This window comes from Narcine bancroftii, chromosome 8, assembly GCF_036971445.1.
Source record: "Narcine bancroftii isolate sNarBan1 chromosome 8, sNarBan1.hap1, whole genome shotgun sequence".
Taxonomy (NCBI): domain Eukaryota; kingdom Metazoa; phylum Chordata; class Chondrichthyes; order Torpediniformes; family Narcinidae; genus Narcine; species Narcine bancroftii.
The window spans coordinates 156,160,815-156,177,673 of NC_091476.1; the positions used below are offsets into that span (position 1 = coordinate 156,160,815).

Below are 16,859 nucleotides of genomic sequence, written 5' to 3' on the forward strand. Positions count from 1 at the left end.
ACATCCACTGGTTCTCCCCTATCCACTTGACTGGTTACATTCTCAAAAAACTCTATTAGATTCGTCAGACATGATTTTCCCTTCACAAAACCATGCTGACTCTGGGCGATAATACCACTACTTTCCAAATGTACTGCAATTGCATCTTTAATAACCGATTCTAGCACCTTCCCCACTACCGATGTCAGGCTAACTGGTCTGTAGTTTCCCGATTTCTCTCTCCCTCCCTTCTTAAAGAGTGGGGTTACGTTGGCCACCCTCCAATCCTCAGGAACTAATCCATTATCCAAAGAGGTTTGAAACATTATCACGAATGCATCCACTATTCCTGGGCTACTTCCTTCAGCACTCTCGGATGCAGACTATCCGGCCCCGGGGATTTATCCTCCTTTAATCCCTGCAATTTAACTAATACAACTTCTCGACTTACAATTATTTCCTTTAGTCCCTCCGTCACAATAGATTCCTGATCCTCAATAATTTCCTGTAGATTAGTTACGTCTTCCTTGATGAAGACAGAACTAAAATACTCATTCAAACAGTCTGCCATACTCTTGTTCCCCATGATCAACTCACCCGTTTCTGTCCGCAACGGACCCATATTTGTCTTAACTAACCTTTTTCTCTTAATGTAACTATAAAAGCTTTTACAGTAATTTTTATGTTCCCTGCCAGCTTCCTCTCATAATCCCTTTTACCTTTCCTGATTAATCCTTTTGTCCTCCTCTGCAGAACTCTGAATTTCTCCCAATCATCAGGGATATTATTCTTTTTGGCTAATTTGTAAGCTCCTTCTTTGGATTTTACACTCTCTCGGATCTCCCTTGTTAGCCACGGATGCGCTACCCTCCTCGATTTATTCTTCGTACAAACTGGGATGTACATTTTCTGCACTTGCCCCAAGCTATCCTTAAACAATTGCCATTGCATTTCTACTATTAGTCCTTTAAGTACCATTTGTCAATCTATTTTAGCCAATTCACATCTCATACCATCAAAGTTACCCCTCTTCAAGTTCAAAACCTTTGTATCCGTATCAACTCTGTCACATTCCATCCTAATGAAGAATTCCACCCTATTGTGGTCACTCTTGCCCAAGGGGTTCCTCACCAACAGGATTGCTAATTAACCCTTCTCCATTACTCAATACCCAGTCTAGAATGGCTCGTTCCTTTGTCGGTTCCTCAACATGCTGATTTAGAAAACAATCCCGCATATATTCTAAGAAATCCTCTTCAACCTTACCCTTACCAATTTGGTTCACCCAATCAACATGTAGATTAAAGTCACCCATTACAACTGCCGTCCCTTTGTTGCATGCACTACCAATTTCCTTCATGTCTCCTTCTCTAACCTCACTGCTACTGTTAGGCAGCCTGTACACTACTCCCACTAGCGTCTTCTGCCCCTTCGTGTTTCTCAGCTCTACCCATATGGATTCCACATCCTCTACACTGATGTCCTTCCTTTCTATGGCATTCACCTCTTCCCTAACCAACAAGGCTACTCCACCTCCTTTTCCATTCTGTCTGTCCCTCCTGAATGTTGAGTAACCCTGAATGTTGAGCTCCCAGTCATGTTCCCCCTGAAGCCACGTCTCTGTGATCCCAACTATATCATAGTTATTAATAGCTATCTCCACATTCAATTCGTCCACTTTATTACAAATGCTCCTTGCATTGAGACACGAAGCCTTCAACCTTTCTTCAGCCACACTCTTACCCCTTTTACCATTATGTAAATAAATAGCTCTTTTTGATTTCCTCCCCCCCCCCCCCACCCCCGTTTTTTACTTGCCTGCCACTAATGCTTTTCACCTTGCTACCTTTTGCTTCTATTCTCATTTTACACCCCTTTGACTCTCTGGACTTGGTCCCATTCCCCTGCCACATTAGTTTAAACCTTCCCCAACAGCGTTAGCAAACAAACCCTCAAGAACATTGGTCCCGTCCCTGCTCAGATGCAGACCGTCCTGTTTGTACCAGTCCCATCTGCCCCAGAACCGGTTCCAATGTTCCAAGAATCTGAAACCTTCCCTCCTACACTTCTAAATTCCAGGGAAGAAAATATTAAGTTTATCAAATTTTTGCAGTATTTTTTCCCCAGGGATAATCTTTTCAAAAGATACTTGCCCATAAACTCTTGTCATCTTGGTTCTTCTGATCGGCTAGCGTTAAGGTGTTCAGTCATGGCATTCTTAGTATTTTAGACTCATAATTTCCCCTAAAGTTGAGATTGGGCAAGAGTTTTATCAGGTCTATGGGTTCGAAGAATGGAAAGTCACAAGAATAGATACTGCATGTAAATTTCTGAACTTCTAAATTTTGTATGCATTACATATCACAGATAGTCAAGTTTCCACTGCACATTAAGCAATATTTTTATAAATATAAATTGTTAATTGAAAATCCAGAAAAGAATGGAACTACTCTGGTAATTTACCAAAGGCAATTTACCAAAGGTACAACATACACAGAGTCCATTCATAGTGTCCCAATTAAGATTTATTTAAAGAATTCTGCAGTAAACTGATAATGATAAATGTATTCAATAAAATTTCTACTAATTAACTAGTGGTTTTCAACATTCTTGTGATATTAGGGCATTATTGGTGTCCTTCTGGCTTATTAATATAAAAAAAATTAGTGAGTACTCTTTGAACAATTTTATATCTGCTGTAATTAATATTCCATTTTTAAAAAATACATTGGAAAACAAACTGCACACATTTTCAATTTAATGAACCAGTGTTTCATCAGTATCCAAATCCCATCACCAATTTGTAATTTTTCTTTAATATCAGTCTTCAAACTATGAGAAACCAAAACAGACAACAAAAAAACCATTTTACAGTTCTGTTTTTATTTTGAATGAATTATCACAGAACAGATATTCACTACAAAGTTTGAGAATATAACTGGGTTTGGACTGCTTTCCACATGACATTGTGGAACCAATTCAACCAACCAACTGGTTCCTTCAGTACTTAGTGGTTTATGTAATTTTACTGAAACTTAGTTGCTAAAATAATCTACACAGATATAAAAAGAATCTACATGCAGCATATGTAGTCACTGTCCAATAAACCAGTCCACTTTCATAGTTACCTCTTTAAATCCCAACTTTATCACTAAATGTATGTGACAAAGTTCATATTCCACGTGGCAAGCATTTTAGGATATTTTAATACACTAAAATTAAAATTATTATGCAAATCCAAGCAGTTATTAAAATGACAAACCTAATATTCAATATTTGTGGCAGATTCTGATTTTATTTACTGCTTTTATTGAGGGAATATTCAACCGTTTCCCAAGATCATTTCAACAACCATATAAATTGATTTTGAGAAAACTTACTATTTTTCTCTGTTGTGGGGAAACATTTTGCTTCTCATGAAATTTTCACTCAGGAAGTTGTGGGATCTTCCAATTTCATTGATGCAGGAACATTTCTATCTTTGAACCAATTTCATTGGTTGGCACCAGTTAAATATCTGCACCAGTCTATCGAAAGTTACCTTGGTAATGCTTAAACAATATCAGTCATCAAAAAACTTAGTTCTCATTGCTATAATAATTTTTTATGTTAGTGAGCAACAGATATTTATGAATCATTGATATTGGCTGTCCTGCTTTTCCATAATAGGAATTTAAAATTCACCCATGCTTATTCTGAAGAGATTAAAGGCTCTATTTTCAATTTGAATGTAAATTTGAAAGCTAACATTGTTATAAGATTAAAAATTAGTGGATCATCTTTGTTAAAGGGTTAAAGTAACAAAAGTGAGTGGAGTTATGTGTTTAATACTTTGTGATTCACATAGTACTGATTTTACATACAAAGTGTTTGGAGTCTGAAATGCACTGTCTGAAGATGTGCCAAAGACAGTCCATTAACGCTCTTCATGAGAGAGTTGGGTAAACATGTCAAAAAATGTGAAAAGATAAGGTGAACTGGCTGGGAACAAGTGAACTGCTTTAAAAGAGAGTTGGTGGGTCAAATGGGTTCCTTCTGCTATGTATCCATTCAATTATACTATGAAATTTAAGACTCTGACAGGAAGGGGGTTTCTCCTGGATGAAAAGTCCAGAAACAGGGATTGATATCAGGAAATATGACAAGTTATTCAAGACAGAGATGAAGAGATTCTCTACCTCAGGCTGGCACCTCGCCCCCCCCCCCCCACCCCCATCAATACGCTAGTGCACAAAGATACATACAGAGGGGCACAACGCAAAGTTACTGAGTAAATTTGAAATGGATTCTAGATGCAAAAAATACCAAGGGTCTGTAATACCATGAGTCTGTAATTCAAATCCTAAAATGTGGCCAAAGAATGCAACAAACAATTTTTGGGATCAAAGGTGTGTGTGCTGGGGAAGGGTGAGCAGGGTGCTAGGTAACTAAGGTATTGCCCTTGCAATCCTGAGTTGCAGTGTCCATTGCAGTGGTCAATGGATGGGCCAAACTGGACAAAGGATCAACCCAGGTAGGGGCAGAGAGAAGTGACCAGGGTAATAAAACAGTGGTTTTCAACCTTTTTTGTCCTAGGCCCCACTTGAATTTTTCAAAAAAATGTACGTCCCACCAGGAGCAAAAAAAAGTTATAATATTCAAAATAAGTTTTAATTAAATCATTTACTACAAGTGTATTTCAATGCAATTAAGGTCGGGTAAACACCGGAACACACATTTCATATTCAACTACTACTTCAATATGTCAACCATCTCAAACACACATTCAACAATTTTCACCACTTCAGTGGGACCCTTACCCCGTCGCTGCTGCAGATTTTTTTGATTTGAAGGATTGGTTTTGTTAGTTTCAACCTTAAATCTCCACGTTTTGTCATTTCCAGTCAGATTCTCTTAGCTTGTAGCAAATCACATTCTACTAAATAAGACGATGGAAAAGAATTCCCTTGATAAAGTAGTTGAGTGTGGGTATTTCTTTTCAATCTCGTTAGACAGCCACATCACTTTGAACAGAGTTTTCACAGATTCATCATGTTGCAGCTCAGATAACTTCAGCTAAGTCCACCAGCAATGGCTGAGTTAACCAAGAGGGAAAATCCATTGCCTTTAAATCACAAAATCCATCATTGAAGTCGGTAACCAACATTTTAAAATGGTCATCAATGACATTTGTAGCAGCATTATTACCTTACACTTATTCAACCAATAGAATTAACTGAAATTTCTTGCACAAATATTCCTTTGGCATAATTCTGGAAGTGTCATGAATACACCTATCTTTGTCATATTTGTTACTTGGAGTTGCTTGTTCAATGTACTTAATTTCTCAAAAATGTCCATCAAGTAACTCACATAAGATTTGCCATCTGTTGTAAACAAGAGCTTCATTTCAGGTTTGTCCTTCAAAAACTCGCTGAAGAGATCAAACAGTTCCATAAACCTTTTGAAGCAGTTTCCTTTGGCAACCACTTTACTTCTGTGTGAAGCAATAATCTCACATGTTCTGCATTTTTATCAACACAAAACTGCTTAAACAGACGCTTACATTTGGCATTAGCTTTGATGGCATTGATATACTTGATCACAGAATGCAGCATCTTATGTAGAATGGAAAACTTTCTTGGCAACTAAGTTTTCTCAGAGGATACACAAGGCACAACCAACATGTTTGGATTTTCATCCATTTATTTTAAACACCCTATTTTTTTTTAACCCATCATAGCAGGTACACCATCTGCAACACAAGATACAATATTTCCTTTTGATATTTCATTTTCATCCAAATAATTTTTTGAGCTTGCTGTAGATATCAACTGCAGTGTGGTTGTTTCTTCTTTCTTCTTTTCTTCTTTGGCTTGGCTTCGCGGACGAAGATTTATGGAGGGGGTAAATGTCCACGTCAGCTGCAGGCTCGTTTGTGGCTGACAAGTCCGATGCGGGACAGGCAGACACGGTTGCAGCGGTTGCAGGGGAAAATTGGTTGGTTGAAAACTCTTCCTGATCAATATATCTCACATATGCCAATAACAGAGCCTCACTCCTGTACAGTAGATTCATCCAGTTGTAGTGAGAACTTTCGTGATTTCAACTTCTCAATAAGCTGGTTTTCAACATCTTGACCCACGTCATCTATTCTGTTGCAGACAGTACTATTACTCAATGGCATTGCTCAGACATCTTTGTCATCCTTTTGCAGAATTGTTTTGAGAAACAATGATATTTCGGGTTTAATCAGTTCCTCCCCAATCGTATGGTCTTCCCATGTTTTGCTATCAGCAGAGAAATTTCATAACTAGCTTCAAGGGTACGATTCAGGGCTGCAGTTTGCGCAGTGAATAATGAAGTGATTTTTGATCTATTTTCAAGCTTCTCTTTCGGTGATTTTAAATATTCCAATTTCAAATTGACATGGGTAGGATGTTTTACCCTCAAGATGGCCTGCTTTCATTGATTCATTTGTCTGTTGGCATAATAGGCAAAAAGGTGCACGTTCATGGTGTACAGCAGGTATAAACCCAAACTTCCAAGAACTCCACTGAATATTGATGAACCTTTTGCTTGCTTGGTTTGCTCATTTTGAATATACAACAGCGCAAGCTCCCTGAAACAGATTAATACAACAGCACGAGCTCCCTGAAACAGATTAATCAATATTTAATTATGTCTTAGAACTGAAAAATGTAATGAAAGTAATGATCAAATGAAAGGAAGAATACTGACCCTAGAAAAAAATGAAGAAAAAAAAAACTAGCGCTCTTTCTGACATTTTTTCATGCAGAGAGTGGATCAAAACTGCGCTAGCCTCATGCTTTATTTACAGGGTTCCCTATTTTGGTGCCCCCCCCTTCAGGGTGGCGCTTGGGGCAGACCCCACCCCCATCGATATGCTAGTGCACAAAGATACATACAGATAGATACAGGTCTTACTCACTACTGAACTGAAAAAGTAAAGGATTTGGAATCCTCATCGCCAATGAGATAATTTGGAATGGATGATAATAAGACAGGTCAGAAAAAATATAATTATAATGTTAACCAAGGATAACAACAGGTAAAATAGAAACAACGGAGAAACAACAGTGTGGTGGCATACATCGCGACGCAGGCAAATGGGCTCCGTGTTTGTCATGGCCGCGGCAGCGCAGCCGCGTACCACCCCCTCTCCCCCCAAGAGGAAGGTAAATACCCAGCTCTCAAGAAGCTCCCCTTAAGTACTTTTGGCCTGTCCAGGCCAGCGCGCTGCCAGACTCCTGCACCTAGACGGCCTAGGAGACAGAATACCACCCACCCTCATGGATGATTTGCTCGCGCTGGCAAAGGGCCACAAGCCATGCCTCATGTTTGAGTAGGCTTTCCTGGAGCAGATGCCAGATGACATACAGCTGCTGTTAGCAGATGAGGATTTCTCTGGCCGTCATGGCCAGAGCAGATGTCCTTTGGCGCACAAAACATGAAAACAAGTCCATGATGAACCAGGTGTTGCGCCCCAACCCCAATCACGCCCCAGCAAGCCGGCAGAGGCACCAAGCACTAACTGGTATTTTTATCACCAATGCTGGGGGGCACAGGCATGAAAATGCAGGCACCCCTGTTCATTTCCACAGCGGCTGGCCACATCAATAGTCTTCTGCATGTTACCGATAAGATTAGTGGCCAACGGTTCCTGGTAGACATGGGTGCTAAACTTAGTGTCATCCCATCAACCGCACTGGAGACACGAACATGTCCACGAGGCCCCACACTCCGGGTGGCAAACAACACCACTGTCAAAACCTTCGACACGCACAACATGCAAATACAGCTTGGGAACGAGAAGTTCCGGTGGAATTTCACACCAGCCGTGGTGGGCATATCACTCCTCAATGCTGATTTCCTTCGGGTGCACAGCCTACTGGTGGATGTAAAGCCAAGTGCCTAGTGCATGCCCAGACTTTCCATACTGTCCAACTCAAAGCTACTGTCGCCTGCAACCCCTAAGGACGAGTATAGCCGCATCCTGGATGAATTCCCGGCTATCCTCAGGCTGCAATTCACTTCCACCATGCCACAGCACGAGATGCTACACCACATACTGACCCTGGGGCCGCCGCTCCACGCCAAAGCCAGGAGACTTCCCCCAGACAAACTGCAGTTGGCCAAAGAGGAATTTTCCCAGTTGCAAGAGTTGGGCATAGTCCGCAGGTCCGACAGTCCGTGGGCGTCCCCACTACACATGATCCCCAAGTCCTCAGGCGGTTGGCAGCCCTGTAGATTACTGCTGCCTTAATGACTCCACCACACCCAACCACAACCCGGTCCCACATATACAGGACTTCACAGTGCGAAGTTGTTCTCCAAAGTCGATTTGGTGCGTGGCTATCATCAAATTCCAGTCCACCTGGACGACATTGACAAGACGGCCATTATGACTCCCTTCGGACTTTTCAAATTCCTCTGCATGCCTCCTGGTCTCAAGAATGCAGTGCAAACCTTTCAGCGCTTGATGGTTACAGTGGGCAGAGACTTGGACTTCGTGTTTATCTACTTGGATGACATACTCATCACAAGCAAGGACCATGGGGAAAACAAGGATCATCTCCGGTGTCTTTTCACTCACCTGTTAGAGTTTGGACTCACGATCAATGTGGTGAAGTGCCAATTCGGGAAAGATTCCGTGCAGTTCTTGGGCCACACTATCACCGCGAACGGGGCAGCACCATTAGCAGAGAAGCTCACAGCCAGTTCACCAGCCCCAACATCCTCAAAGGCCTCCAAGAATTCATGGGAATGGTTAACTTCTCTAACCGATTCATCCCATGGGCAGCTAGCATCATGAGACCACTGTTTGCCAAGATATCAGCCAAAAGCAAAACCCTAGCGTTGATGGAGGAGGCCGACACAGCTTTCACCACGACGAAGAATGCCCCGGCCAGCGCCACCTTGCTGGTTTATCCCAGATCGGATGTATCTACAGCACTCAACTGCAATGGCCATTGGGGGCGCCCTTGAGCAATCCTTTGAAGGTCAGTGGAGTCCGCTGGCCTTTTTTAGCTGCCACCTGCGCCCCCCCCCCCCCGAACTTAAATACAGCATGTTCGACAGGGAGCTCCTGGCACTCTACCTGGCTATCAGACACTTTTGGTATTTCCTGGAGGGCAGGCTGTTCACGGTTTTTATGGACCACAAGCCCCTCACCCACGCCTTCGCCATGGCCAAGGACCCCTGGTCAGCACACCAACAATGCCACCTATCCTATATATCTGAGTTCACCACTACCTCTCTGGCAAGGACAATGTCGTGGCCAACACACTCTCCTGACCTGCCATCCAGTCCTTTTCCATCAGGCTGGACTACGCTCAGCTGGTGCAGGTCCAAAAAGAGGATGAGGAGACACAGGCCTTCCGCACAGCCATCACCGGCCTCCACTTCAAAAACTTCAGTCTGCTGAACAGCCCCAACACACTTCTGTGTGATGTCTCCACTGGCGCACTGCGTTCGGTAGTGCCACAGCAATGGAGGTAACAACTTTTCAAGGCTGTTCATGACCTCGCACACCTGTCCATAAAAACTACAACCCATATGGTAGCAGAGAGGTTCTTGTGGCACGGCCTAAGAAAACAAGTTGCGCAGATGGCACCCAGTGTCAGGCATCCAAAGTCCACTGTCATGTCAAGATTCCGGTAAACAAGTTTGATCCTCCGAAGAGACGGTTCGAACATATACATGTCGACATCGTGAACCCTCTGCCCATCTCCCGAGGCACCCAGTACCTCTTCACGGTAATAGACCACACCACGAGATGACCGAAGACCATTACTTTAAATGACACCTCATCTGATTCCTGCACCAGGGCACTGCTCACACATTGGATCGCGAGGTTTGGGGTACCAGCCCACATAACCACCGACAGAGGGGCGCAGTTTACGTTAGCACTGTGGACACAGCTCTCAATGCTCCTGGGCATCAAGCTGCACCTCCCATAGTCCAACGAACTTGTGGAGCGTTTCCACCACCACATGAAGTCAGCCTTCATGGCCCGTTTAAATTCCCCCATTTGGGTGGTCGAGCTTCCCTGGGTTCTTCTGGACATCAGAATGACACCTAAAGAGGATTTACAGGCATCCTCAGCGGAATTGGTTTATGGTGCCCCACTAACCCTGCCAAGCGAATTCTTCCCACCATCCCGAGATTCAGGTACCAAGGGAAAACCATCATTACAGGACCTATGGGACAGGTTAGCCTCATTTGCAGCCCCCCTCCCCCACCACCCTCACACCATGGACCCCGGCCTGCGTCCATCCCCAAAGACTTATCAACCGCAGGCTTTGTATTCATCCACCGCAGCCCACATTCTGCCCCCCTCCAACGATGTTATGAAGGCCTGTACAAGGTCCTGCGTAACTCTGGCAAAACTTTCACACTGGACATTGGGGGTAGGGAGGAACTGTTCACAGCAGACAGACTGAAACTAGCACATATGGACTTCAGCCAGCATATTGTACCAGCACAGCCCAAACGCCAGGGGCGACCGCCTAAAGGCGTGACCCCACAGCGCCAAAGGGCAACGGGACACTAGAGCCAGTCCTTGGCGGGGGGTTGTGTGGCGGTGCACCTCGCAATGCAGGCGAACTGGCTCCATGTTTGTCACGGCCGTGGCAGCAGAGTCAAGATGGCCCCGTTGGGTTTTGTTTCCCTTATGGGCAGAAGGGCCGCGCGTGCGCACTCGGCTGCATTGTCACATCACCACCAATGCAGAGGCGGGACTTGATGACCACTTTATAACGCACAGCATGGGCTTTATCAAATAAACCATTGGAAATGAAACTGACCCCAATGAGTAGTCTCTGTTCTCATTTCCCCCTCATAGCTACTGCTACAAGAGAAACATTGGAAGAGCAAAAAAAAAGTTATGAAAATAAAAAGAACAATGTGATTTTACTTGGAAGTTACCACAATTGTGTTAACAGTGTTGCCAAGTCACATCTTTCACATTAACATAATGAGTTTATTTTTTCAAACCAACTTTTTAAATTATTTCCCAAAATATTCCTACGCCCCACTAAAATATTCTTAAGACCCATGCCCCACCAGTGGGGTGAACGCCCCACCTTGAGAATCTATGGTATAAAAGAATTAGCACACTCTAGCGGTGAGGTATCTTGGATTTGGTCTCACCACATGTTGGGTAACAACTGATGCTGTGGACTGATTGGAATGGGGGCAAAAGTTAAAAGGGCTCAGGTGCATTTCCGAGATAAGTACCACTTGTCACTTAACAATAAAGTATGTTATGTGGAGCACTGTGTGTGCAAGGCTTATTTCTATCAGATTTGTGAATGTCCTACTTAACTTTTGCACAACAGAGAATATGGTTTGAGATAGAGAACTAGACACATTGCATTAAATGATGGAGCAAGCTCAAAGGGACCAATACCCTATTCCTACCCCTATTTTCGACACATCTTATGCATCCAAACACAAACTTTTTGCAGCAGATCAATTAAAAGTCATTGATTTGAAATGCCAACATAGCTTCTGCTGCCTTACCTTCTGAGTATTTCCAGTATTTTCTGTTTTTATTTCAGATTCATCAGAAGCAAACTTTTGCTATTCAAAAAGTGTGCATATTAACTAAAGCAAGAACTAATCCAGTTCTGCACCACATTCCTAATGGATGGAGTAGAATGAATGAAATAAACCTTCCCTTTTTTTGGACTCGACTTTCCCACACAAAGCAGATCTTAGACCTTGAATCAGTTCTTCAGTCTACCCAGACTGCAAATGTTTTAGTAATTACATTGATACCAAAGAAAGAGAAAATATACACTACAAAATTTTAAAGTAAGAAGTTAATACTCTTAAGCAGAATGTTCAAAAAAATCTTTACCAGGTTGTTGGCTTTCAAGTATCAAGTTGTCATTTACCAATACAAGTCAGAAGCTTTCCAGTTGGTGATCTCAACGTTTGGGTCTGACTTATCAGAAAAGGGGGCAATATATCATACAGTATAACAGTATAATTGTATAACTGTATACAATTCCAGGTAATGCAAAAGCCAATCATCTCAATTATTTAACTTTTAAGGGCATAGCATGCAGCACTGCGTATGCAAGGCTTATTTCTATTGGATCTGTGAGCAGTTTTCAGTTGGAAACTCAGATATGTAGGCTCACAAACTGATTTTAAAAGCTATGTTTCTGTATCTAACCAACATTTTCCAGCTATTTCAACAATATTTATTGTTGTTGTCACTTAGTTCATCAAGTGCCTTGAGTGTAACTGTTGTGGCACTGGTTTTAATTTGTAATATAACAATAATACTGCACTGCACATCCTTGTGGTAATTAATACATGTCTTCTTGCAGAGCGAGAAGCTGATGGAAAGAAAAAAGTTAGGTCAATCTTCATCAGGGGTGCTCAACATTCACCCCAGAGGTATTCCATTAACCACAAAGTACATCAATTTATTATGTAGCAGGGCACATCCAACAGAAGGATATGATAGCAGGCCATCTGATGAATACAATAGTGACGTTTTAACAAATCTTATTCAAAGCATCACAATGATTATATTTCATGCTGGGAGGTGCTACAGTTTGATGTAGACATTCTATGGAGATGCAAGGCCAAAAACATCTACGACTGCATAACTAATTGCATCAACTGCTGTGAATTTTCTTCACAGACTCCAAAAAGGAAAAGAAAAGTTGTTTTTTTTTTAAACAGTTACTTTTAAGCTTCAAGTCAGGTGCTCCATCAACCAATTAAAGACAATAGCAAATATATTTTTAAATTTAAATTGAGACATACAATACAGTAACAGGCCCTTTTGGCCCTTGAGCCTTTGCCACCCAATTGACCTACAACCTTTGTACGTTTTGAAGGGTGAGAGGAAACCAGAGCACCCGGAGAAAACCCACGCAGACACGGGAAGAATGTACAAACGCCTGACAGACGTTTGCTGATGCTGTAGCAACGTTGCATGAACCATCACACTAAATGTGCCACCTGGAAAATGACAGCAAATTTGCACATTGCAAATCAAATAAAATTGCAATCAGAAAATCGGTGCTTTTGGTGGTTGTATCAATGGCAGAATCTTAAATGTCTCGGCATAGATCAATCAGAAGCAAGACTGTGACACCTGATGCTAGCAGGTAGCATGAGGCTGAAACTGTCAGTTAGATTATTAGTCAGCAGGATTCTACAATTCTCCAAACTTGTTTTTAATACTAATCTACAAGATGCGCCTTGGAACAAAAAAGTGCCATTTCCTTGCACTACTTTATCAACTTCCTTTTGATCAGTATCTATCATAGAGCAGATCTGATAATGGACTGTTGCATTTTATGGTCTATACATATATCTTCCACTTATTTGATTGCCAACTTCCCATCACCCCTTCAATCATGAACAAGATGCCAATGACTGAACTGTCTCCTAAAAATTTCCACAGAATTTTAAGAATTGTATTAGTCATGAGGCATATATTTGAATGTCTCCAAATCCCAAAATATTACCCAGAACAGAACCCAAGTTCTCTAAACTACAAACAACCTTTCTCTGGACCACTTGCAACTGCACAGTGCAAATGATAGATATTTGAAAATACTTCTGATCTTTTTTCTAAAAAATTCCTATACATGCACGATGTATCTATCTATTTATTTATTTATTGAGACTAATTTCCATGGACAATATTCCATGCCATTTCTGAAAGGAACAAATCAGTAACTTCTGATGCAAATATTCTCTGCTTAATTTGGTTATAACTTTGCAATACACTTCTAGGTCTACAAATAAATCAATAATTACAACTGAGGAAAGAGACCATTAGGGATGATCTTTCAGTTTATTAGTACTTTGAAATTATGTTCAGAAATTATCTCTTCCATTTTCAATCCTAAATTGCGTTAAATTGAACACCTGATACTTTGGCTAGAAATGCAGCAGCTTCTACATATTACAATTTAAATTACATGTTTAATAGAGTTAAACATCCTATTAAATTTCCAGAACTGTTTATCAAACAAAATTTGATCCCGACAAATGAGAGACAAAAAAATCTACCTCTTTAGCCAAACTTTAAGGAGATGTTTAAGGAATGAACTTGAGCTTTTGTGGTTACCATATGAGCTGATAACAGCAATTCAACAATATATACTCATTAGTCTTAACTATGTTCCTACAAAATATCAGTCAGTACTTTACAAATAGGTTTTTGTTTTAAATGGCTTTATTCACTCTACAGGATACAACAGCTTGGAAAACTATCCCAGCAAAATTTATCTGTTAAGAATTTTGCTTATAGTATAGGTATTCAAAAATCAGAAGTTAAAATTCACACTGGTAATATACAATTAAAGAATTTCACCCTGACTGTAATTGCCAATTGGATATTTAATCTTGTGGACTATCTTTTGTCTTCTGTCATCCATTGGACAATGCACACAAATCCTGTATCCCAACCCAGACTGCTCCATGTGGTTCCCTAACCTGTCAAATTGCACGACAGTCAGAGAGAGATTCCCCTGTCAATTTTCTAACATTCCTTGTTAGAAATTACTCAATGTAGTTCGCAAAAGGGAGTTATAAGCCCTCCATTTCGATTATTTAATTACCTTTGGCAGTTTGATTATGAACGTCAACAACATCTATTTCCCTCTTTGCTCTTTTTTGTTGGTTATTGACACAAAGTTCTACGACCTTTATCACTATCTTTACTTTGCCTCTTTCCAACCAGAATCCATTTTGCAATCTTTTAGCTTAACAAGGTAAGCCATCCTTCTCACCCATCACTAGTTTGTTTTTTCCAATTATTTGAATAGTCAATATATAGTTGGAAAAAAATCTTTTCTTGTGTTTTATTGTCTGAAAGTTCCTGCTTCACTGAGTACAGAGAGGGGCTGGATATTGTTAAAATACTGTTGTTAGTACGAATCAAATTCCAATTTCAACCTGCTTGTGAATAAGGTGCATGAATATTCTTACAGAACTAATGGAGAAAACTGCAAAGTCATTTTTTTTGTGATATAAAGTTAATTCAAGGCCTTAGTTTCCAAATGAGAATAATCTAATTTCATTAAACTATTTTAATGGAGTTTTAAATAAATTCAATGGAATAATAGCACAAGAAATCTTGTCAACATTAAATAAGCAGTGTTTAAAGAGGTTCTGACTGTATTCGAGTTCACTTTAACAAGTGTTCATGGTTGTGATCAGAGGTTTTATACAGCACCCAACTAAACGACTCAAACATTGAACACTATTGCATCTTAACTCTGCTGTGCTTTCCTCCGGTTTATGAGGGAAGGGAAGGGGGGAATGATGCTGTGAATTTAAACATCTTGTATTTTAGTCGAGTCTCATTCAGTCCCATCACCCATTTTGCTTCAAACGTGTCATCTCTTGAAACGGAGCCAAATGTTAATTAAAAATATGCAGCTGAGCACGACGTTTCTCAACTATTTGCAATCATTCCAGTATTTTTAACATCGTTGTGCGGTAAATTCAGGGGGGGAAACACAATTCCGTGCGAGGGATGGAGATTTTTAACTTTTACACTATCCCGTGTTCTTTATGATCCGTGCAATTTCAGGAACAAAAAAAAACATGCGTAAGCCAGAAATCCAATTGAAAGAGCCAGGTGTTAAAGGGTATAGCTAAAAATATGTAAACAAACGAGTAGGTGATCTCGATTCCTCCTGTACAAAGGTAGTTCAGTACAAAATAGTGTCCCAATGGGAAAAATATCCGAACATTACACAAAAGATGGGCTTCCGTTTAAAGTGCCCGTAAAGTCCGTGCAGGGGAACCCCCCCCCCCCTTTGGATTGACTACAGAGTATTGTCGCCCTGAAAACTAGCGACCAAAACACTGCAAATAACGTGGCTCTCGTCATTTAAAAATAAACTCAGAGGAGCCCACCGGCCAAGATCCCGCCCGCATCCTGCAGTTCGGGTGGAAACTCACCGACGTCCTGCGACCTCGAGCTCGCCGATCCGTCCGCTACAGCCAGAACTCAGAAAGCCAGGCACCCTGCTCCATCATTCGCCATGACAGATGGTGAGAAGCTCTCACCTCTGACCTCTCACCCCCTTCCTGCCCTCCTCTTCCCCCTCCCACAGCGAGCGCTCCTCCTTCCCCGCGCGCCGCCTCGCGCGCAGTCGGCCTGGGCGCGCGCCGAGCCAAGCCGGCGGCGCGAGGGGGCCTGGGCGGGTGTGAGCTTTCCCGCGCCGGAGCGGCCGACTGCTTTTTGCAGAGAATCGTTCCACAGGAAGCATCGGCTCTTTGCAACACTTCTCTCCTTTAAAATTCCTCGCCGCCAAGCCTCAGGTAATCTAATCTATTCATGCCACTGGATATGTATTGGACCTACCAAGGGTGATGCTAGATATTCTTTTATTACAAATGTTCTTTATAGGCACGTCCTTAATTGCAATTTGGAAACCCACTCTGTGCATTCGCTGTCAAATTTCAATTCTGAATTTTAAATGACCAACTTGTTTCTGGAAACCGGTTAAGAATCCCATTGCACCTCCTCCAGTGGAGCAAATGCAGCCCCACGACTGGCAGGAATGGAGCAACGCCCAGAGTGACCAGCTCACATTGGAAGAGCAAAATTGGGAGTTCCCATGTCCAGCTCCAAGTTATTGCCCGACCTTGCTTAAGTTGAAGCTTGTGCATTGTTCTTTTAATGTCATCACTATCTGGAATTTGAGAACACTTTAACCTTCAAAGTGCGCCCAAGGACATAAATGGAGCGTTTTAAAACTTTCATGCCTCTCTCTCTAATCCATGATTTTTCCCATCTTTTCAAATCCAGGTTGATTTCAAAAGGGAGAGAGTTTGCTTATGAGGTGACATTCAGCAAGCCTGGGATGATACTCATTGGATTTTTA

General features: G+C 41.6%; 1 protein-coding gene across 13 annotated transcripts in view; it reads right to left on the reverse strand.

Moving 5' to 3' along the window:
• LOC138741441 (homeobox-containing protein 1-like) overlaps positions 1 to 16,029 on the reverse strand; it is a 54,686-nt gene extending 38,657 nt beyond the window's left edge. For 9 of the 13 annotated variants that reach the window (XR_011343500.1, XR_011343501.1, XM_069895549.1 and 6 more), the window contains exons 1-2: positions 15,931 to 16,029; positions 2,133 to 2,223 (exon numbers count right to left, since the gene is read on the reverse strand). Coding sequence is in view for 9 of the 13 variants with exons in the window: in XM_069895549.1 (XP_069751650.1) it covers positions 2,133 to 2,136 (4 nt within the window). In the remaining 4 variants the exon portion in view is untranslated. Of the gene's footprint in view, positions 1 to 2,132; positions 2,224 to 3,359; positions 3,651 to 4,778; positions 5,093 to 15,930 lie in introns of those variants that run through there. The other 4 variants (XM_069895552.1, XM_069895550.1, XM_069895545.1 and 1 more) reach the window with 3 other exon arrangements.
• Positions 16,030 to 16,859: the final 830 nt, after the last annotated feature.